Source organism: Strigops habroptila, chromosome Z (genome assembly GCF_004027225.2).
Source record: "Strigops habroptila isolate Jane chromosome Z, bStrHab1.2.pri, whole genome shotgun sequence".
Lineage (NCBI taxonomy): Eukaryota > Metazoa > Chordata > Aves > Psittaciformes > Psittacidae > Strigops > Strigops habroptila.
The window spans coordinates 27,111,513-27,135,274 of NC_044302.2; the positions used below are offsets into that span (position 1 = coordinate 27,111,513).

The following is a 23,762-nucleotide window of genomic DNA, read 5'->3' on the forward strand; positions in this document are numbered from 1 at the left end:
TTGTTATTTCACTAATCATTATTATCATTGGTGGTAGCAGTAGTGGTTTGTATTATACCTTAGTTGTGGGACTGCTCTTATCCCAACCCGTGGGAGTTACATTCTTCCCATTCTCCTCCCCATCCCTCCGGGAGTGGGGGGAGGAAGGGGGGGAGTGAGCGAGCGGCTGTGTGGTTCTGAGTTACCGGCTGGGCTCAAACCACAACAAGCACCCACGCACCCAAGTCAAAAGAACTAGTGAGTAAAGCCCCTCCCACCTTATATGCTAAATGTCTATGTTCTTATTTTAAAATGCTGGGAAACATCTTTACTGTACTCTGAAGATCCAGAGTTACTCATTTAAATGGAAACGTTCCATTCTGACATGTTCTTTCCAAAAGAAAAACTAATGAGCCCTCACTGGATTAGATTTTGATGGTTTTGCCACCACTTTCCTTCAATATCCTTTCATGTGTCGAATTAGGCTTTAAGTGAAGGCTTTCTTAACAGCCTTCACCTTAGAAAAAAGGAAAGTATTCCCCAAATGGGATTTAGAGCCCTGACAGGACCACGGAAAATAACGGAAAATTTTCAGGGGGCCAGAACTGTACCCAGATCCAGTGGGTAAGTAGGGGCAGATGGTTCATGATCTGATTCAGATTTCTGAATGACTGTCAGAGGCAGTTAAACCTCTTTGGTAATTAGCCACAGAGACTCTGGAGGCATTCAGGCCATCCAAATGTGAACTGCAGGATTTACGGTATACCGTAAGTAATAAACCTGGTGTAACATTTCCTATCAACTTTTAGAAGTCTTACCACTGCCTCTGCTTCACATGTGAAACAAATTCCTCAGAGCAACTGAAGATGCTCTTTAAATTTTCTTATACATCCAATGAGAAGTAGAACTTCAACAAGTATAGGAACACAGTCAAGAAAAATCATTTCTTTGTGCTGCTTTTCATCCTTCACAGAGTAACAATGGTGCAGATGGAACAAGTTCTTCAAATACATGCCTGTGCTTGATTCAGTCACTAGTATGTTTTATGTTTTGGCTTCTGCTAGACAACTCAAAACCCAGCACGTGGTGGGAAGTGGAGCTCTTGTTCTTTTGTAGAATCACAGACTGGTTTGGGTTGGAAGGGACCTTAAAGCTCATCCAGTTCCAACCCCCTGCCATGGGCAGGGACACTTTCCACTAGACCAGGTTGCTCCAAGCACCGTCCAACCTGGCTTTGGGCACTGCCAGGGATGGGACAGCCACAGCTTCTCTGGGCAACCTGTGCCAGGGCCTCACCACCCTCACAGGGAAGAACTTCTGCCTAATGTCCCATCTCAATCTCCCCTCCGTCAGATTAAAGCCATTCCCCCTTGTCCTGTCCCTAAAGGCCCTTGTCCAAAGCCCCTCTCCAGCTTTCTTGCAGCCCCTTCAGGCACTGGAGCTGCTCTAAGATCTCCCCTTAATGAGCCTCCTCTTCTCCAGGCTCTCTCAGCCGGTAAGCGGACCAGACACCAAACGCTGAACATTCTTTTGCCTTGAGACAGGCAGACACTCGGCACATTTCCCTCAGGTGTAACGGCTGCGCTCCCTTCCCCACCTCGGCGGCACATGGCCAGGCCCGTGAGGCGGCGGCGGGCCCCGCTCCCCCCCGGCTCGCCGGTCGGCCGCGGTGCGCGCTCGGGGCTCCGCACTAACAGCCGCTCCATGCGGGACCTCGCCGCCACAGCCGCCGAGCGCGGGAGGGCCTCCGTGCCCTACACCCTTCCACGTTCACCACAACACCCACCGCCCTCACACCCCCCCCCCCCCCCTTCCCGTCCTTGCGCATGCGCTTGGCGCGGCCAGTCTGGCCGGGGGGAACCCGAGCAGGGCGCACGTGCAAGTGCGCCGCCGTTCTGTCTCCTGCCCTGCTGCTGAGTATCCCCGTCTTGCCGCCCGCTCCCCTCCCGTTCCGCTCCCAGCGCACACCGGCTCCGCCGCCCTGCGGCGTCCGGCAGGGCGTTCAGCCCTCGGCGCGACCGCTTCGCGTCACGTGGCCGGGGTCGCGCCGGCGCCCTGGCTGAGCCGGGCTGCCCACACAGTGCCTGATGGGGCAGGTGCATTTACACCACAGCGGACCGTGCGCTCCGGCGGCGGAACTCTTCTCCGATTATCCTGTCCGCAGCGGGGGCAGAAGGGCAGGCGCGGCGGTGTCTGTCCCGAGCGGCGCGGCTCGCCCGTTTCCGCTCAGGCAGTTGGTTAGACAACTGAGGCGGGCCTCGGTGCTGTGGGGTCCTGGCGTGACCTCGGCGGCGGGCGGGAGCCGGCGGCGGGTGTATGTGCTGCGAGCGGGGCCGGGCCGGGCGGCGGCGTCTCGGGCACCATGGTGAGCCCGCGGGGCCGGGGGCACGGGGTGAGGCCGCCGCGGGTGCGCCCGTCCGCTTGGGCTCTGCGGGCGGCGCTGGGGATCGGCGGGTGGAGGGGTGAGACCGGGGGTCTCCGTTATTAGCGCTCGTTTGCTCTGGTGTTCACTGCTCCTGGTTCATTCTCCGTGCGCCAGGTTAGTGGCATGTGCTGTGGTAGCACACGGGTTGTTTGGGTTGGGAAGAATCCTGCCTCGAGTTACTTGTCTCGACAGGTGTTTTAGCACTGACGCGGGTTGGTGTTTTAGGCGAAACGAGGGGTAAATGAACTGGTAATGTAGGTAGTAGCAGAAGAGTGAAGTTTGGCTGAGGTAATTCCTCCTAACAACATAGAATCATAGCATCATAGGATGGTTTGTGTTGGAAGGGACCTTAAGCTCATCCAGTTCCAATCCCCTGCCACGGGCAGGGACACCTTCCACTAGACCAGGTTGCTCCAAGCCCCATCCAGCCTGGCCTTGAACACTGCCGGGGATGGGGCAGCAACAGCTTCTCTGGGCAACCTGTGCCAGGGCCTCACCACCCTCACAGGGAAGAACTTCTGCCTAATGTCTCATCTCAATTTCTCCTCTGTCATGTTAAAGCCATTCCCCTTGTCCTGTCCCTACAGGCCCTTGTCCAATGCCCCTCTCCAGCTCTCTTGTAGCCCCTTCAGGCACTGGAGCTGCTCGAAGATCTCCCTGAAGCTGCCTCCAGGCTGAACAAATGGACCTCATTCACTGTAAAGATATGCTGAATATCATATTTAGGTCTTCATTGCCATTTAAAACACCACAGTTGATTGGCTCTGTTCTTAACTTACTTTACAGATACAAGATATATGGAGATCCATAGGATACTTGAGTGTGGATAGAAAACATATTTTGTATGTGGCAGTAGTACATATATTTCTTTTCCATGTGGATGTGAATGTCACTGTGTCATTTAAACTATGGCGACATACTGTTTGTTCAAATGATGGAAGTCTTGCTTAGGGAGTAAACTTTAAAGTTACACTTTGAGTAAAGTCTGACTTTAAGCTGTCCTGATTCTAGTAAGGTTATTTTAATAGTGTATATTTTGACATCTGAAAAGAACTGCACAGTTTCTTTTATCATTACGGCTTTTTCTCCTTTTTTTTTTTTTTTTTTTTTGTTGTCTTCTGTAGGGTTTAGAGTATTTGATCAAAAAGTCTTGAGAGACTCCTGTCATTTGTAGGAATGCATGAGTATTGTCACCTAGCTCTGTATTTGAAGCTACTCTGGGACATTTGGAAGCACATACAGCTTTTCTCTCAGTGTAGGTCCTCATTTAAATAATCTGAGTGCTTCCTTCTGTTGCCTGATTGAATTGGAAAATCAGGTCTATTTTTTTCACTAGCTGCTGGCAGCATGGACAAATAATCTTTGTGTGTGATTCCATGACGTAAGCAAAGTGAAAAGATGATAATGTACCACTTTTATACTGCTTGGAAGCTGTATTCTCCAGTTCCAAAGTAACAGGAGAATGAAATGTTTGTCAGGTTCTTTTGCACTGAGAGGGTTGTAAATTAAGTCACCAAAATAATTCAGTGGTAGCACTCTGCCAGGTTGGGACCGACAGGACTCATCTGTGTAGCTGCAATGCCAGTTATGCTGACAACTTTAAACTCTGCACAAGCATCTTGTGTTTTAGGCTGCTCAGCAGAGGCGTTAAAGGCTTTTCACTTTTTGTGCTTAGAATGATACCTGTAATGGCAAAGCCTACTATTTAAAAAGCAGATGTTCTGGAAAGGTCACTTAGTTACTACTTGTGTTAATTGGGGAAGTATGGGTAAACTAGATTTTTAAAAAATCTTCTAATAGTGATAATAGCATATAACCTTGTCTTTATCTTTGTAGTAGATCAGTGCTCTGAACTAGTTTTACTTGCAATTTAATAATACGTTGAATGTGTATTGGTGTTCTGCACAATAAACATTCTGTATTGGCTACTTCAGTAATAATGATAATTCTGTGTTCTTATAAAGGCCCTTGTTCCAGTCATGGAGTTTCTAAAGCAGTAACTTGATTTTTCTAATGATCTCTGGTTCTGTAGTCTGTGCTGAGAGAGCTTTGGTGGAAAAAGAAGCAAGACTGTCAGGTAAACTGCAGCTGGCTGGCTGGCATGTAGTTCTGGCTTTAAACAAAACACCTTGTTTCAAAGGGTGTCACGCTGCTGGTGACTGCTTCCATCTAGCAGTTTATGGCTCTCCTTGGAGCATGTGGAGAGGTGCTGGTCAAGAGGAAAGGGGGGAAAGACCCATGAAGGTGAGCAGTTTGGTGGTGGTCCCGAATTCCTTGGATGTTCTTTGAGCTGCTTTATGTATCTTATGTTCATTTCTACTGTGTTGTAAACAGTGGTAGGTGCAGGAAAAAAATTCAGGCAAGGCTTGGCCATGAAAAAAGAAAAAAAGTAAAATCTGAATTTTGAAGGTGTCTCTTGGCATTGATTTCTTTCCCAACATAATCTTTAAGAATGTTTGATTTTTACAGATTGTAAGATTTGAACTGCCTCTGATTACTAACTACACAAGATATCATTCTGACTATAGGTGTTTTGTGAAAGTAGTCTTTCATTCATTTTAAGACTTTGCACGGTAAGCTCACTGTTCCTTGGCCATCCCACGTAATGTTTTGTACTGTTTAGCAAACTACTTTGAATTGCATTTATGTTTCAGGATAGCACTGTTCTGCTTTTGCAAACTGCAGCTTGATGGACATATACATATGGAGAAAATTTTGCAAATGGAATAGTCTCATAGCATGAGCAATAACATCATCGATTGAATGCATTTCAAATAGGTTTTATCAGTGGAGCTTCTAGGCTTCACAAATGCCATTGCACTTTTGGAACTGCAGAAGATAAAAGTATTTGTTATACTCTCCTGGAGACCTTGCACGTTGGTACTAATTTAAAAACTTTTTCATTTCATACTTGAAAATTTACAACCTTGTTAGTGTGTTTGCATGCTACCATTGGAAGAGATTGATATACCCTGAATTAACATCTGTAGAATACTTCAGTGCATTTGTGTAAAAATCTTGTTTTTACAAGACTTGCCACTTCAGAGAGTAAGTAGCTGGCATTGTGCTTCTGAAGGTGAAGTTGTAAATTGGATTCTACCAGCTGCTTTTTCAGGCATGCAGTTATATTGCTGCTGCAGTCCTGGTGCATACAGCAGTTGGCTTCAGCTCAAGGCCCTTGTCTTGCAGTGGAAGAGGTGGTTATCGTTACAGAATGAGTAATTTCAAAGTCCTGTGTAAAGCTGGGTGCTTGAGTTATTTCTAGTATCTAGGTACGTGGTGAGGGAAAAAGAGGGAAAAAACTGTCCTGCTACTACAGATGTGGGAGACTAACCTTGGGCAAGGTCAAAATAAGGAGACTGGAGTGGTGTCTTGGCATAAAGCTGTTAACGTTGGCTGTCTTTGCTTTGCATGTTCTGTAAATCAATTAATGATGAAAAGAAAAATGTCCTTTAGGCAGAAGTACTTTTAAAATCTGTTTGGTTTCTTCGATTACTATTCTGAGATAGCTGCTAAGTGTATTATAACTACACTTAACTTGTAGATAAGAGTATTGTAACTTTATCACAATTGCTTATTCTTACTTTTTGTTCTAATTATCAGCAACTGAACCTCCAGTTATGTGGTATAAAAGGTACAGCCTGTGAAAACCAAAGTCTAGGTATAACCTTATTGAATGTTATACTGTTGCCTTTTGGGCCTGTTATCCTTTTTTCCACGATTTTAAGAAATCTGGCAATCTTGCCTTTAATGTAGCTGCTACCGCCTCTCTTCTAGACCACTTAGGCATTCTTTTCTATGTTTTATTAAAAGCTTTCTTGCAAAACACGTGTCGCGTTGCACGAGCAAAAGTTAAAGTGCCATACTTACTGAGGACCCGGAACTGAGCACAGTGCTCAAGGCTTTTAAGACACCGCACGCAAAGACCTGTCTCTGCCACAGAGGCACAGCCATACTGCAGTTTATTGGACATCCCTCAGTGGTTGTACTATTTCAATCTCATCTTTGACCACGAGGTTACTTGCCAGCCTCTGTTTTGCAGAGAAACTGTCTTCATGTAGTTGTCTTTTCTTTGAGCCATGTGCTTCTTGGCATTATACAGATTGACAGAAAGGTCTCTGAGTAGTGAGATACTGACTTCTCTCCCCAATGCCTTGAATTTGGATTTCAAATTCTAAGCTGCGAAGCTGGAGTGTGATAGGGACATGGATGTATGTGGAATCAGAGTGCCAAAGGTCTTGTAAAAGGATCCAAATAATGTTGTTTCCACAAACTGTTCTGCAGCTGCAGACACTATTTAATCTGTGCAGCAGTTCCTCAGCTCTAAAAGGTGAACAATGCTTCAGTTACTTTTGAGTCAACTCTATTAGTGATAGTGTGCTCAGTTACTTCATCACAGATCACATAGAGTGATGGGTTCCGAGTTTTGTTCACCAGAGGCCCTCAAAACCCCCATGTGATTGTGGACTTTGCCCTTTTCCATCTTCTTCCTCAAGCACGTATCATGCTCTGTTTAGCAGGGCTAGATTTTTTGAGTTGTGGATTTCTGGCTAAATTCCAGACTCTGTGTCCTCTAATTTAGAGTATGGCAAGTAGAGGCTGTAAGATATTACTGGGAACCAACACCTAAAGCTTCATTCATGGTTTTGAGTTTAAACTGATATTAGTGGCAGTGGGAAGACTTAAAAGTATGTGGGAGACTTCATCAAGACAGAGCCTCAGTTGGAATGAACCCTGTGGCTTTGTGTGTGGGGAATTAAAAAGATGTGTCCTGGTGTTGTAAGAAAGATGGTTTGGGATGTGGTAGATTTTTCCAGAGTGTATTAATAAACATATAAGTAGTGTGTAACCACGCACAGGCGAAAAATAGAGTTGGCAAAATGTGCTTTGCACAAAGCGTGTTGTTTTGAGTGGGCATACCACCTACTGTATTCCCTTGCCATGTGTTCTTGACTGATTGCAAGAAGATTAATGCAGTGGAATTTTTTAATTTCAAGTGACAGCTTTACTCTGTTAACATATTGCTCATGGTTGATTACTAACCTTCAGGAATCAAGAGAAAAATGTCCTCATCAAGTGAGTGGGTACATCCATTTTTTAATTGCTTGGAGTGTAGAGAAATACCAGAAGGATATTTCCACCACAAAGTCAGTTTTAAAATGAAGATCAAAGGTAATGTTTTCTATTCTATTCTATGATTTTAATTTTTTTTTTTTTTTTTTTTTTCCCAATGGCTTCAAATTTGCTAAGTTGTTTCCAGTGGTAAGCTGAAATACTTTTGCGGGTATTTCTATTTTTAAGGAAAACATCAGTAACCTTTATGGGGGTGAATAGAGTGAATTTCCACTAAAAGAGGGTAGGGAGGGTGCAGAGAGACATTCAGTGGCTTAAGATGAAATGATCCTAATGGGTTCAGTTACAGCTTGCAGCCTTCACTTGAGTAAGGGAATAGCTTTCTGTAGGTGGACTTTTAAATAGTCTGTTGAATTGTAAGTATTTTAGCTCACCAGTGGACCTGCTGCTCTGTGTAAAATATAGCTGCCTTAATTTGCATCATTTTCCTTCCTGTTATTTTGAGTTGGAAAGGCATTTTCTTTCTCTTACGAATAAGAAGTCCTAGGACTAATTGAAGAGACACACTAGCACCTGATTAGGCAGTCTTCCTAATAAAAACATTATTTTAGAGAAATACTAATGTAACTTTGTGCTGAGATAATGAATTCATGGCTTAGTCGGCAGGCCAGTGAGACAGTGGTTTTGGGTGGCAGTGGTTAGGCTTATCGTGAGGTGGTCAGCATAAACAGTTGATTTTAAAATGAGTGATTTGTTTTGCAAACCATGTAAACTTCCTCAACAATTCAGTCATTTAAATATGTCAAATTATTACGCAGGCAGCTTGTTTTAATAACACTTCCTTTGATTTTAAGTTCACTTCCCCTTAGATAGGGGATTGGTTTGAGTAATTTCATGCACGAGACTCCCAAGATGCAAAGAATCCCTAATGAAGGTAGGGTGTTTAAAATAATACATACAGGTTTCAATCTTGATCTTGATCCCTGGTCTTGGTGACATGGAGCATCAGCAAAAGTAAGGTCTTACTTTTTAAGGTACCTCAAAGAATTGATGGCACCAATATAGAAAAGCAGTAGAAATTTCAAGGAGGGAGGAGGCAGAGAGGCTTAAGTACTGAAGAAACTTACTGATACTTAAAAAACCCCAACTCCAAAGGTGTTATTTGAAATTATATTAAATATATATTACATTAAAAAGTAACAAGTACTTCTAACTGATATTTGACATTTTGTTATGAGATGTGTGGTAACATATTGAAAGTGTTCACAGATGCTGAAAGGTAATTTATGTCATCCTAATCTCCCTCAATCATGTTATATTAAGCATGGTGCTGGACATCACCTGTAACATTTCATCTGCCTATAATTTTTCATAAGAGCAGTATTGATAAAATTTCTGATTTATTTAAAGGAAAGAAAGCATTGAAGGGAGAAAGGATAAGAACTTTCCTTAGTGCAATATTTGAGACCAAAGATGATATTGCTGGTAAGGAGGAGGGCTGACAAAGAGCAGTGGATTCTGTAGGTTAACACCTGGTTGCGTAGCAGGTGTTGACAGCAGGGAATTGCCTTGTATGACCGTAAGACCCTCTCTGAGGTGCAGGGACTGCTAGATCAACTTGATCAACTGGGACAAAAGCTGCGTCCAACCTGGCCTTGAGCACTGCCAGGGATGGGGCAGCCACAGCTTCTCTGGGCAACCTGTGCCAGGGCCTCACCACCCTCACAGGGAAGAACTTCTGCCTAATGTCTAATCTATACTGATCATGACGCCAGCATTGTGAGGGCGAAGCTCTTATACTACTTCTGGGGAACTGGCACACGCGGGTGCATCTATGACCTGCCTGTACGCAGCAATGGGGAAAAAGTGGGAAAGTAGGGGGCTGTGTGAAATTGCAGACCTATGATTTCATTGAGATAACAAAACGTTGATGGGATAGCTCGTGCAAGTCGAGTGTTGCTGTGGATGAATGCAGGCCCTTTAGAACGACTGGCTGGGATAGTGAGGTTGGACTTGCTCTTAAGAGAGAGCAATGGGGTTGGATGGAAGTCTGCCATGGGGTGAATAATGGACTATCTGAGAGCTTATGGGTAAAGACTAGAGGACAGAACAACATGGGTAATGCTGTAGGTGTCTGCTGTAGACAGTCTTTATCATGAAGAAGTAAAAGATAAGGCCTTTTTCAGACAGTGAGAATAATACTCAGGTTTCCGAGTGCTGGTCTTGTAGGTTACTTTAACTACCGCTGTATCTTCTGAAGAGACAACACAGCAGGTCACGAGCAATCCAAGAGATCTTTTGTGTGCTTTGATGGCAGTTTCCTAACACAGGTGGTTGAGGAGCTGATGAGAAGAGGTGATCTGCTGGACCTTGACTTGTAGACAGGGAAGAACTGGTCAGTGATGTGAATGTTGCACAGCCTTTGGTGCAGTGACTATTGGATCATAGAGTTAGGGTGCTGAGAGAAGGAAATGGGGCAAGGAGCAGGTTCATGATCCTAGACTTCAGGAGAGCAGACTTTGGCCTTATCAGACCTCGGCTTGGAAGAATCCTATGGGACATGGCCTTGGAGAGAAGAGGGGTCTGGGAAGGCTGACCTATGAGGATCACATCCTCCGTGCTCAGAAGCAATCCATCCTGATGTACATGAGTGAACACAGAGCTCATGACAAAGCTCAGACATAGAAAGGAAGTATGCAAGAGGTGGAAGCAGGGTCAGGTCACCCAGGAGGAATATGGAGAAACAGTCTGGGCATGCAGGGGTGGGGTTAGGAAAGCCAAAGCCCACCTGCCATCAGAACATGAATGGCAACTTTTGCAAGTATATCAACAGCAAATGTATTCATGACGGAAAACATGGACCTGCTGCTAACTGGGGCAGGAGACCTGATGGCAAAGGATATGGGAAAGACCAAGATACTAATGCTGCCTTTGCCTTGGTCTTGACTGATAAAGTTTGTTTTCAGAAAAATCCCAGGCTCCCAAGGCCAGTAGGAGAGTATAGAGGAATGAAGGCTTACCCTTCATGGATGGCTCCCATGTTAGGGAACATTTAAACAAATTGTAGGTGTAGAAGTCCATAGGTCCTGATGGGATGCACCCACCAGTGCTGATAGAGTGGCCAGTGGTGTTGTGAGATCACTCTCTTTGGCCACTCTTACAATGTCTTTGAAAGGTCATGGCAATCCAGGGAGGTTGCTGAGGACTTCACAAGTCAGGTGTAACTTCTCACTTCAAGAAGTGAGAATATGGGAACTGCAGGCTGGTCAGTTGATCCCCGGGAGGGTAATAAAGCACATCACCCTAGAGACTAAACCCAAGCATATTAAAGACAAGATGTCTTTGGGAATAGTCAGTTTGGATTTATGAAGGGACAGTCATGCTTGACCAAGTTGATAACATTTTACAATGAAATGACAAGCTTGGTGTACAAGGGGAAAAATGGATATTGTTTATCTTCACTTCTGCAAGGCTTTCAGCAATGTCTGCCATAACATCCCAGGAGACAAACTGATGAAGTGTGGACTAGGTAAATCAGCAGTGAGGTAAGCTAAAAGCATAGTGATGTGCTGGGCGCAAAGTGGTGTGATTAGCGGCTCTCCTGGTTTCGGCTGGGATAGAGTTAATTTTCTTTCTAGTACCTGGTACAGCATGTGCTTTAGTTTGAGAATGATGCTGATAACACACCGATGTTTTAGTTGTTGTTAAGTAATGGTTACCCTGATCAAGCACTGTTCAGTTTCTCATGCTCTGCCAGTGAGGAGGGGCGCGAGAAGCAGGGGGGAAGCAGAGACAGGACACCTGACCCAAACTACCCACACGGGTATTCCATACCACGGCACGTCATGCCCAGTATATAAACTGGGGGGAGCTGGCCAGAAGGGACTGGTCTCTGCTTGGGGATGGGCTGGGTGTTGATCAGCGGGTGATGAGCAACTGTATTGTGCATCACTTGTTTCCCCCCACGCACACCTTGGGTTTTATTCTTCTCTCTCCCTCCTTTTCATTACTGTTATAATATTTTACTTTATTTCAATTATTAAACCATTTTTATCTCAGCCCACGGGTTCTACCATTCTCCAATTCTCCTCATTCCATGGGGGCAGAAGTGAGAGAATCGCTGCATGCGGCATTGTTGCTGGCTGGCTGGGGTTACACCTGTACAGTGGCACAAAGTCCAGCTGGAGGCTGGTCACTAGTGCTCCAGGAGTTGATACTGGTGGCATTGTTATTTAGAACCTTCATTAATGACCTGAAGGACGGAGGAGAGTGTACCTTCAGCAGGTTGGTGGATGATACAAAACTTGAAGTGGCTGCTACATCAGGTAGTTGTGGTGCCATTCAGAGGGACCTCTACAGGCGGGAGGTGTGGGTCAACAGGAGTCTCATGCAGCTCAGCAAAGGGAAGTGCCAATATTCCTGAGGAGGAGTAAGCCGGGGCACCAGTACATGCTGGGGACTGACTACATGGAAAACAGTTTGGCCAAAAAGGACCTGGGGGTCCTGGAGGTCATTAATTTGACCATAGGCCAGCAGTGAGCCCTTGGGACAAAGAAGGCCAACAGCACCGTCGGCTGCATTATGCTGAGAGTCACTAGCAGGCTGACAAAGATGCTTGGCATTGGTGAGACACTGTAGTGCTGTGTCTGGTCTTGGGTCCCCCAGTGCTAGAGAGACATGGGCTTACTGGAGAGAGTCCAGTGCAGAACCACAGAAGAGTTTAGAAGGCTGTACCATTGCGTAGAGGTTGGCAAATCTGGGACCTTTGGGCCCAGAGAAGGTTCAGGAGACATCTTATCTATGTCGATAAATATCTGATAGGGTGGAATAAAGAAGGTGGAGCAAGACTCTTCTCACTGGTGCCCAGTGAAACAACAAGAGGCAGTGGGCACAGTACAGAATATTTCATTTAAACATAAGAAAGAAAAAACCTGTTTAAGGTGAGGATGGTCAAACGTTGACATGAGTTGCCCAGAGAAATTGTAGAGTCTCTGTCCTTGGAGACTCCACAACCTAACTGGTTGGAGACATTCAAAACCTAACTGAACACATGCTCTGAGCAGCCTGCTGTAGTTGACCCTCCTTTTGGCAGGGGAGGTTGGACTAGTTTATCTCCAGAGATCCCTTCCGTCCTCAGCTGATTCACCATTCTGTAAGAATTGATGTTTCCTCTTCCAGATTACGAGAAGTTTCTCTCCATGTAAAGGTAGAAATAATCTGTGATTAAATTTCCTCTAAGAGAAAGGGTATGCTAGGTAGGAGAGGATGTGTTTGGGCAATGGCAGGACTGCATGCTGAGCTGCTGGCAAGGTGTTCTTGAGGGTCAAATTTTGGGGAATGCTGGAGAAAATGTTTCTCAAGTGTATGAGCTAATCTGTGTTTTGATTGCGAACGGTTGTGTACTGCTTCCATGTGTAGAAGTACTTTTGCCTCCTGCCCTTCTATAGCACATTGCATTAGTGCAAAGCTAATGAAGTGTAATTTCCAATTTCTACACTATAGAGGGAAACACTTTATCTTCAAAATATTGTTAGTAAGTAGCAATACCCAAAACTTGATATCTAAGAGGAATGCAAACTTTGTGTTTGACGTTTTGTGTGCTGATAGAAAAAGTGCCTATATTCCTTTTCATGAGAGAGTATACTGAAAAAACAGTTTTTAAAAGTGATTCTTGGTGTATTTTCAGTTGCATGTTTTTTCTAAATTTCCCTTGTATCTCTGTGTTTAATATTTTTCCTTTTTACTATTGCTTGTGATGTTTTAAGCATGAAAGAATTGCATGTAAATAGAGGAAATAAGGTGTACATGCTTCATGCTGTTTTTTTAGCACGGTGTTAATATTAGCTGATAGAATTTCATGTGCAGGATAAAAATAATACAGTGCAACATTTCATTCATTGTTATTTAGCTTTAGAAGTTTAAAGTTGCTTTTTTAAAACCCCTGCCCTGAAACCAAATAACCCAAAACCAAATAACAATCAGAAGTAAAGCTTGCTGAGTGACGGGGAATGAGATAGCTGCTGGGTTTGCTTAAGTGCCAGATCCTGATTGAGAGTGGAGATGCTAAAGTGAAGCTGTACTGACTGGTCTGTACCCCCCCATCCCTTCCCTACCTGTTCCTGGCGTTCAGCAAGGAGCAAATGCTCTGCATTAATCAAAGGCTGAAATTTCTCTAGTTTACATAGATGTTACAAAAAATGTTATTCCTACCATGCAAGGTGTTTATAATTATTATTCTTTTTTTAAGGTACTTCAGCACTTTTCTAAAACAAATACTGACTTGTTATTAACTTATTCCTCTACAGGGTGTGATAGGTGTACAGTTGGTGCTTACCATGGTAATGGCTAGTGTCATACAGAAGATCATACCTCATTATTCTCTTGCTCGTTGGCTTCTCTGTAGTGGCAGGTAAGATAAGAAATAGTTGCTATATAGTGCGTGACTATGGTAATGCAATTATGCATTAGAGTAGTAACAGTAAAACATACTAATTTAGGTAGTTTTCTTGAAAAATAAGTAATCTGCTATTCTTTTTCTCTTAGAAAAAAAAATAAAACTTAATCTACTACCATAGCATTATGACACCTGACTTACAGGCTCAAGGTATAAAGACACTGTTGCTGTAAAAGAACAAACTTGTTTGTTGCTATTAATTGTATTAGTCATTAAGTTAATTGTTGTCCAGCTCTTCTGTTATTAAAGGTACAAGCTACATACTGTAATATTAAAAGCTGAGTTGAATACAAGACACTGAAGAATAGAAGGGTTTTTTTCACTGCATTGCCTCAGTGTTCTTGATAATCCTGCTGATTAGCCTTGAATATAAAGAGTGCTTAGGTATTGATTAGAAACTAGCCAGCTACTACACTAATCTGGACTTTTTTTTATATACAGAGGAGAGACTGAAATAAGATTTTAGGCAGAAGTTCTTCTCTGTGAGGGTGGTGAGGCCCTGGCACAGGTTGCCCAGAGAAGCTGTGGCTGCCCCATCCCTGGCAGTGTTCAAGGCCAGGTTGGACACAGGGGCTTGGAGCAACCTGGCCTAGTGGAAGGTGTCCCTGCCTGTGGCAGGGGGTTGGAACTGGATGAGCTTTAAGGTCCCTTCCAACCCAAACCATTGTATGATTTATTAAAAATTCTATTCTTTTAATATTTCATAGGATTAGTATAAATTTCCATATACTACTTCCTCATAACAATAGATCAAACAGATGTAATGAGTTACATGGGGAGCATTCCTTGTATGGCTGTATCCATAATATCAACAAAAACCAGCAGCTGTTTTGAATATATATCAATATCTTCAATATTAAAAGAATTGGAGACACTGCTTTTTTGTTCTGGAAGAAAAAAAACTTTGTATGATTAAAAGGTAGTGTGCTGTCTTCTGTAATTGTTAAAATTTTGTGAATATCAAATCTCTACTCCTTGATTTCTGAAGGAGTATCCTTGAATAATAATTTGCTTCATAGGAGTCTTAAGCAGTCTTTTATAATTTTCCAATGCCTTTTTCCATCTCCATCTTGGCATTACCAACTTTTTACTCTTTTTAGTTTTCCTGACTTCATCACCCAAAGAGTTGCTAATGAAAAATGGCTGTAGATGTTGTTTAGATGTGTGTTAGGTACCTCTGGTTAGGTATAATGCAAAACAGTAATTGGCAGGTGAATAATGTGAACAGGAATAAAACTTTAATTGTTTTGTGAAGTTTCATTGTTGACCATATTTGCAGGGTATTGATCACCTTTTTTGTACCCTAAAGAGAATATGGTTTAGTGCGAGGTGTCCCTGCTCATGGCAGGGGGGTTGGAACTAGATGATCTTAAGGTCCTTTCCAACCCTTACTATTCTATGATTCTATGAATATGAGACTACATACCACTTACTTTTGAGATGTGTTACTACCATAGTGTTTTTTATCAGCAATTCTTCAAATGCCATTTTCTACTTTTTATGTCTTATTTTAAAGATTTATGTAAACTTTAATCTCAAAATTTAAATACTCAAATGTTCTTTTAAAAGAATTGCTCAATATTATGCTCGTGTTCTTTGTTCTTGTGAGCTTCTCACTTTCGTTTGCTTGTGTCCTGGGTTCAGCTATAGCAGTCATTTTTTCTCCATCTTAGTAGCTGGTGCAGTGCTGTGTTTTTGACTTTCAGCCTTGGAACCGTGCTTTTTAGTTGTTGCTAAGTAATGTTTACTCCGACCAAGGACTTTCTCAGTCTCATGCTTTGCCAGGGAGGAGGGGAAGCCAGGAGGAAGCAGAGACAGGACACCTGACCCAAACTGGCCAAAGGCGTATTCCATACCACAGCACGTCATGCCCAGTATATAAACCGGGGGGAGTTACCTGGAAGGCCCAGATCGCTGCTCGGGTTAGGCTGGGCATCAGTTGGCGGGTGATGAGCAACTGTATCCTCTCCCCTTGTTATTTCCCTTATCATTATTATTATTGGTAGTAGCAGCAGTAGTTTTGTATTATACCTTAGTTCCTGGACTGTTCTTATCTCAACCCGTGGGAGTTACATTCTTGTGATTCTCCTCCTCATCCCTCTGGGAGTGGGGGGAGTGAGCGAGCGGCTGCGTGGTTTGGAGTTACCGGCTGGGCTTAGATCACAACACCTTGTTCTAAGGTATGCCATGTTCCAAAGATAGGGAGAGGTTTGCTGATTAAATCGTAGAATCCTAGAATGATTGGGGTGGAAAAGGACCTTAAGATCCTTTTCCAATCCCCCCGCCATGGGCAGGGACGCCTCACACTAGACCATGTCACCCAAGGCTCCGGCCAACCTGGCCTTGGACAGTGCCAGGGATGGAGCATTTACCACTTCTGTTCTTCTGTTTCTTCTGAAGGAATGCTTTTTATCAACCGTTTCTCCTTTTATCTTTGCACACCTGCAGATTGATAAATACATGAAGCAGGATTTCTGCACTTGTTCTTATGGATTTTTGCTGCTATTGAAGTCAATAGGAGTCTTATGATTGCCTTTCATGTTAGTAGCCTTGAAAATGTCATTGTGTTTTTCAGCATTCTTCTATGTATCTGGTAACTATTTTAGTGCATTGTAATTTCAGTCATTGTGAATAATCTCCTGAACGCAAGAATTTTCTAAAGAGCCAGAAATAATTCTGCGTTCCAGGAATAAAAACAAGTAAGAAGCTTCATTGCAACAAGAATCTGAATTGTAATGGCAGAAAGAAAAACAGTTCTTTTCTTCGTTTAGCTGACAAACTTTTATGTCTAACCCATTTTCCTTAGTGCCGTCTTTTTTGCCAATGGTATGTTCTTTGACAGACCTGTGTGGGTAGGGTGGTAGGGGTTTTATGCACTCAGAAGCGTCCAGGTACAAGCAGAAACACTCTTATGCAGTCCAGCTTTTCCAGGAAAAGTTACCACCTGCTCCTGCTTTCCTTTGTCAATATACTTCAAGTAAGTCTTTGGTTCTCCAAACTGGTTTTTAAGTTATTTCATTTAAGCATCTTTTTTCCAAAGGTTTGGGAGGCTTTTGTGAGCGAGATGGTCTGAAGTGTCTACAGATAGCCATTGCTGAATGGGAGCAGAGATAAAAACATTACCAAACAAGCCAGAAACTCTTCAAGTTGTCAGTTGGTTTCAAGATGCCTGTATGTGTACATTCAAAGCCTGTTAAAAGGAAACATAGACATTTCAAAATTTAAAAGAATTGCTAGAATAGATAGACATAAAATTATTCGTTTACGGAATGAATAGCTATCATTTACTGTTGAAAAACAACTTACTTAAATTTCTAAAGAAATCCAGACCTTTTCAATCAGTGCTATTTCAGAGCTTGAATGGAATTTGAATATTCATGTTTATTGAAGTAAATGAATTGGCAGCCTAAGTATCTGCATAGGCCTGTGCATTTTTAACTAACAAAACCTTCCGTACCAAAATGTTGCTTTTAAGTTGCTCAGCTACTTCAGTTGTTCTGTTTTCAGGCCACTTCAGGAAGACAGGAGAAAATGGGTGTTTTGTTTTGCATTCGTTAGTGACCTTCATTCAAACTAACTGGGGCATATCTGTGCTGCTGTTGCTATTCAGGCTAAGTTGGATATGTCAAAGTGACTGAGTAATCAGTTGTGGGGTCTGAGTTTTAAACATATATAAGCTAAAGCAGATATGAACTACTATTTTTTTAGCTCTACCTTTTTGAAAATATTTGTTCAGCTCTCTTGGGTTCGAGATTTTAAATGAAAGGTGTGTAGGGTTTATTAGCTAAAGATTTCCAAACCTCTTGTATCCTATTAGTTGTAATTAGTGATCACTTGCAACATAATTCTGTAGTGTAATTAAGAGAAAATTGTCGTTTAAGTGTTTATAATGTATTAGTATCATAGAATCGCAGTCTGGTTAGTGTTGGAAGGGACCTTAAAGCTCATCCAGTTCCAACCCCCTGCCACAGGCAGGGCCACCTTCCACTAGACCAGGTTGCTCCAAGTCCCTGTGTCCAACCTGGCCTTGAACACTGCCAGGGATGGGGCAGCCACAGCTTCTCTGGGCAACCTGTGCCAGGGCCTCACCACCCTCACAGGGAAGAACTTCTGCCTAAGAGCTCATCTCAATCTCCCTTCTGTCAGGTTAAAAATGTGGCTGGTTAAAAATAGACTTGACTGTATTGGAGAGAAAATACCCTGAAAAAAATATGCTTACTGTCTGGCACTGCCAGCTACTATTCTTCCTCTCTTTTTGCAAGTCATTTGATGGTTCAGTAGAAAAGTCATAGAATCAGAGAATGGTTTTGGTTCGAAGGGATGTTAAAGCTCATCCAGTTCCAACCCCCTGCCACGGACAGGGACACCGTCCACTAGACCAGGTTGCTCCAAGCCCCGTCCAATCTGGCCTTGTATGTTACATCGAACAAGATTTTTGCCGGTTCTGCTGCATTAGGTACTGTTTCTTTATCTGTGCAGGAAAGATTTTGAAAAATTAGCTTTCCAACACAGGTGGTCTTCATCACTGCAGAACTACTTTTGGTACTTTCAGAATGCCATGTTCAGATCTCGAGATGGTGAATGACAAAGCAGAAGACTGTTTTTCTGTTTCCCCCCACTTTCTCTGGGTTGTTTGAAAGCTAGGAAGAAGTTAGTATCTCTAATGTATCTTGTCTTCTTGGAGGAGGTGTTTAGGAAAGGAATGTTAATGTTATGATCTACTCTGCCTAAGAGAACAGATTGGTAATGGTTATTTGATAATAGCTGTTCCGGACTCTGGAAAATTACTGTTGTTTTGAAAGGCATAATTATACTGTATAAGGTAATTTAGAATATGGTACTGATGGGTAATGGTACAATTATTCCAGTGAACTTTTTTCAATATAAATAAAACCTTGTTTGCTGTATTTGATGATAATGATAAAATTTGGTGTTCTGGGAAGTGAAGGGTTTTCACTTGAATTACAAAGTGGCAGAGCTTTCTTATTATGAATAAGCATCTTACATGCCGAAGAGAACTGAAGTTTAGCTGTAGTTGTTTGGTTCAGACAGGATTGGTACTTGCACACAAGGGTATTTTGCTGAGGTACTGCAAATGACCAGTGGCTTAATATGCATATAGATTGTGTGTTTTTATATCTATATCTATATATGTATTTAAACCATTATGTTGCAAATACCAGTATGGTTATACTTAAGATTTTCTTTTTCTGTAGCTTAAGGTGGTATCAGCATCCTACTGAAGAAGAACTACGAATTCTTGCAGGGAAACAAAGAGGCAAGAGCAAAAAAGATAGGTAAATATTTGTTTTAAGCTTTTTTTTCCTTTTTTCTTTTTTTTTTTTTGGGGGGGGTGGTGGTGGTTTTTTGTTTGTGGTTTTTTTTTTTGTTTTGTTTTTGTTTTTGTTTTTGTTTTTTTGTTCTCATTGTGATCCATATAATAACTTTGCTGGTCAACTTTTGTCTTTTTGTGAGTTAAAACCTGTTACTTGCCTATGACTGCTCCACTTGCATTAATTGCTCTGTACCACAGAGCTGCTCCACAGCTTTGTACCAAACTGTGTTCTTTCAGTTTAACAGAGAGTTGAACATGACGAAATTGTGCAGAACTGGGTGACTTCCAGTGCACGAGACTGGTCTGTGAAATTGCTAATTTGATGGCAAAGAATTTTTTTAGTGAATATATTCATTTGTATGAAAACTGAGGAAAGCAAATCTGCTATAGGATTGAAGCTCTTCATCTTGAAGCAAGAGAAGAAAGATTTGAGTATATTAGTTAAACATAGGATTACTGTGAGCCACCAGTCTTACACAGCTGTGGAAAAGGTAAATGTGCTGCTAGGATATATTAGGCGAGGTATGTCTCATAGAAGAGATAGGGAAATATTAATCCTCTTGGAAGAGGCACTGGTGTAGAACTTTATCTGGATTACCATGTACAGTTCTGATCACTCATGTTCAAGAAAAACGAGTTTGTACCTGAGCAGGTGAACAGAGGGCTGCTAGGATCATTCAGGAAGAAGAACATGTCTTACAAGAGGAAGCTAAAATAGCTTGGCTTGTTTAACCTAACAAAAGACGACTGAGAAGGTGGGATAGCTGTCGGTCGGCTTAAGCTGGAAGCAGATTTCTGATGTTCAGGCACGAAGTTCTGGAACAGCCTTACCGGAAGTACATCTGTGGCAATCCTGGGGTGGTGGACCTGGCTATGTGATGCAAGGTTTCTGAATTGGCTGTATTTAAAACCAACCAACCAACCCCACTTTTATTTTACATGTTTTTTGCAATATTCTTTGAAATTCAGAAACTCACCTGTTTCCTTTACCAAGTCAAGGCAAAATAATTGTGAATAGCATTGCAATTTTTAACTGTCCATTTAAGCAGGGATATTTATTCATATGTAAAATAATTACAAAACTGTAGCTTTAAGTCCACCCATAGAAGCCTTAACCAGAAAAACACAATCACTCTCCAAATAATAATTGTACTGCTCTTACTGCCTTTCCTCAGGCTAGCTGGTCTTTTGCTATCCAAAACATGTGTGTGCTCACTTTCACCAGAGCAATGCGTGCTCTCAGCTGAGTGGAAGCACAGCATGTTAATGTGTACTGACATACAAGCTTAAATTTTGTAAGCTTTGAGAAATTTACTGTGAAATTTAGTAGGAACCTGCATCACAAGTGACTTATATATGAATTATGTCCTGTTTTGGTTACTGAATTTCTACATTTAATGTTTTAAATGCAATGCTGTTTTCATGTTTGCCCAGGCAAATTTTGTTGGTGTGGTTTACTGTAAGATAGATATAATCATCTCACTATATTAACATGTAACCAAGAGAGCGCAGTTGTAATAGTTGGAGATAATTGTTTGTACTAGGATAAATTTTAATCATTTAGGGTTAGGGGGATAGGAAACTTCAAAGAAACCAAGACGGTAATGTGGAGGCTTAAGTGTTGCTTTCTCTGCTGTGCTGTTTTAAGAACAGAATGAATAAAGCACTTATTTTTTAGTCAATAAGTATACCTCTGTGTCCTCTAAAGAAGTGGCTGTTGTTGGAGGAGAACCATAGTTTAAAGCAAGAATTGCTCCTGTTAGGTTAATTTGGATGTACTATTTTAGGTTGCACAAAATGGAATGCAGCGCTCCTTTCAGCCAAGGAGGTGTGAAACAGATGGTGTAGGAGAAATAAGGACGCATCTCTGTTTTTTGTTTTTTGTTTTTTTTTTTTTTCCCCACGTCTTTTCAAGATAAAGAATTTGCTTTGTCAGGCCCATAGTCTTGCAAAATGTAGTACCTTCTCCTGCTCCCTACTTAAATACTTTTCCAATTTGAACTAATAGAGAAATTACAAAAGCAGATCAAAGGAACTTGCTTCAAAATTAGCCTTATAAACATCTGTAATATGAACTTGTGGTCCAGTTTATTCAATTCATATTACACTTCAGTATATTGTCCTGTAGGTTATAAGAGCATGTGAATACTAGGCAGTTTTTCTATTTCTGAATCATTTGTGTTATATTAAATTGTTAGCCCAATGTAAAGGTCTATAGCTACTATGAATTGCTTTGAATTAAAGCTGTATATGATCCTAGGTGTGTTCTGGCTGTGTCTCTTGGATTATGGGTCCCCTGGAATAATTAAAGTGTAGGAATACCAAATTCTGTTGAGCTGAAATGGCTTCCATTATCAAAATGCTCATCTCGCTCAAGAGGATGGTACTCCTGGGTGCATGCAGTAGGAAAGCCTCAAGAGTACAACTCGGGGCAGGGAATCACTCAGAAGCTTGTAGATATACTTCCAGGGCAGTGTTTGGGACTTCTCGTTCAGACTTGAGCACCTGAATTTTTTGAATAATCCTATCTCAGTTTTCAGTTTGTCCATTAAAATTCTTGTGCTTTCGATGATACGAAGAATTAATAAAACCTGGAAAAAAAAAAATTTGATGCTTTCTGCTTGTATCCTCATCTCACACATTAGTTAGGAGGACATCATTCCTTATAAATAAATTAATGATTGATTGAATATCCTTTTAATGCTTATGTCCCAATAACTCATCTTTCCATGAAAAATCCACCTCTCCATTTTCAATTTCAGAGGTGCTATTGGAAAATGTCGCAGAGCTTACTGTTTCCTTTTAGCCATTTAAGGGTCTTAAGGTTTGGTGTTTTTGTTTTTGTTGGGGTTTTTTTGGTTTTTTTGTTTTTTTTTTTTAACCTAACAAAACATCTTCTGATCTGCTTTAATGATATTTTATTTTATTTTTAATAGTGATGAGGTAAGTTTTACTCTAGTTAGTAATGGTAATTTCTCAGCCCAATTTCATGTGACTTGACCTTGTTCAGGCTCTTTTAAGAGCATCTTGTTTTCTTCAATTTAAAGTCTAGTAGTGTGGCTTATTTTCAGGAAATTGAAGATTATGATCTTGGTATTGTTTCAGATCTCCAGATGAAAATGCACCTTTTCTTTCCAAATACGTAATCTTTTACGGTCTTTACACGTATCTCTGCTGTGAAAACTGATTCCTTAAAGATGTGTTAGCTCTAACCAGCAATTTGGAAAACATGGTCATTTTACGTTTAAGACATACTTCTGTTTATACATATAAGTGTTGCAAAGATTATTGAGTAGGACTGGAAAAGAGGAGCAATGGTGGCTAGAGTAAAGGCTTCCACATGAGGAGCAGAAGTGTTTAGCTTGCTAGTCTGGGAACTGGCTGAGGGGATTTGCAACAGGTACGTATCCAGTGTGCACAGAGGGTGAATGGGGAGTAGTGAACATGTTATTCAAGGAGGCACTGAGTAACATTAGAATAGTAGATTTAAGGACTTCTGTTTGGGGCACACATTGTGGACCTTGGTGCCACAAGATGCTATGGAGCTCAAAAAATCTCATAATGGTTTAGATTGAGATTTGGGAAATTCATGTCTGTTTCGAATGTTCGTTTCACGTTTCAGAAGATGCAATCCTTACCTCAGATTATCTTCAAATTGCTTACTGCTGGAAGCCAGAAAGAGTTTAGCAGTGTGAGGAGCAACCTTTGGTTGCCTCTTTCCTTCCATCTGAATAAGCAAATAGCCACCTGTATAATAGGAGCAAATGAATCTGTGTGTCACTGTTTATGAAGGACCAGTTTATCTCTGTCGTGCCCTGCATAAATGGCTAAAACCTGTAACACAGCTTTCAACCCTGGTGCGGTATCACGATGTATACTTAGCAGTGTCTGTTTCTCCAAAGAGAGCATGATGGATTATTTCTTTTCAAGATTTATTGGATCTTTATATGATTGTAGTAACACTGTAATAAATATATATATTTTAATTTATTTTCATAAGCAGGGTATGAATTGAAACACGTCTATGATATTCCTACACACACCCTTTTCAATTAGAAAACTATCTTAAAATTGTCTTTGCTTGATAGCAGGTAGGATGGATCTCTGAAGCATCTAGGTTGGCCAGTTTGTGTAATGGACTTGCTAAGCACCCTGTTGTGACAAAAAGGACTGATGCTTTTTTTTTTTTTTGAAATTTGGGGTTTTTTTTTTTCCTTATCAGCTGTCTTTTGAGGTAGATGACTGTTTGTTGTTATTTCCAGTGAGCGTTCAATAAATTAATGTTGCCAAGTCTGTCTGTCTTTCCTACTTACTTTCAATCCAAAGACTTCAACACTCTATCTTTCAGCATCCTGGTCTAGACCTCAATTAAACAGTCTCAGTTTAACTTTGATTTTTCTTTGGGCTGTCTATATGGCAGGGTACATATATTATGCTCTGTAGCTGCGCTTGTATCACAGTTTTTTGAGATGGTGAGAACTTAATAGAACACCATG

The 23,762-nt window shown here is 41.8% G+C and overlaps 1 protein-coding gene across 4 annotated transcripts in view; it reads left to right on the top strand.

Annotated features, from left to right (window-relative positions):
* The first annotated feature begins 2,274 nt into the window (after positions 1–2,274).
* The window catches only part of TMEM161B (transmembrane protein 161B), a 47,468-nt gene continuing 25,980 nt past the window's right edge, over positions 2,275–23,762 (top strand). For 2 of the 4 annotated variants that reach the window (XM_030469704.1, XM_030469705.1), the window contains exons 1-3: positions 4,256–4,648; positions 13,783–13,886; positions 19,148–19,228. In XM_030469704.1, the coding sequence (XP_030325564.1) occupies positions 4,418–4,648; positions 13,783–13,886; positions 19,148–19,228 (416 nt within the window). In that variant the 5' untranslated portion in view covers positions 4,256–4,417. Of the gene's footprint in view, positions 2,345–4,255; positions 4,649–5,164; positions 5,281–13,782; positions 13,887–19,147; positions 19,229–23,762 lie in introns of those variants that run through there. The other 2 variants (XM_030469706.1, XM_030469707.1) reach the window with 2 other exon arrangements.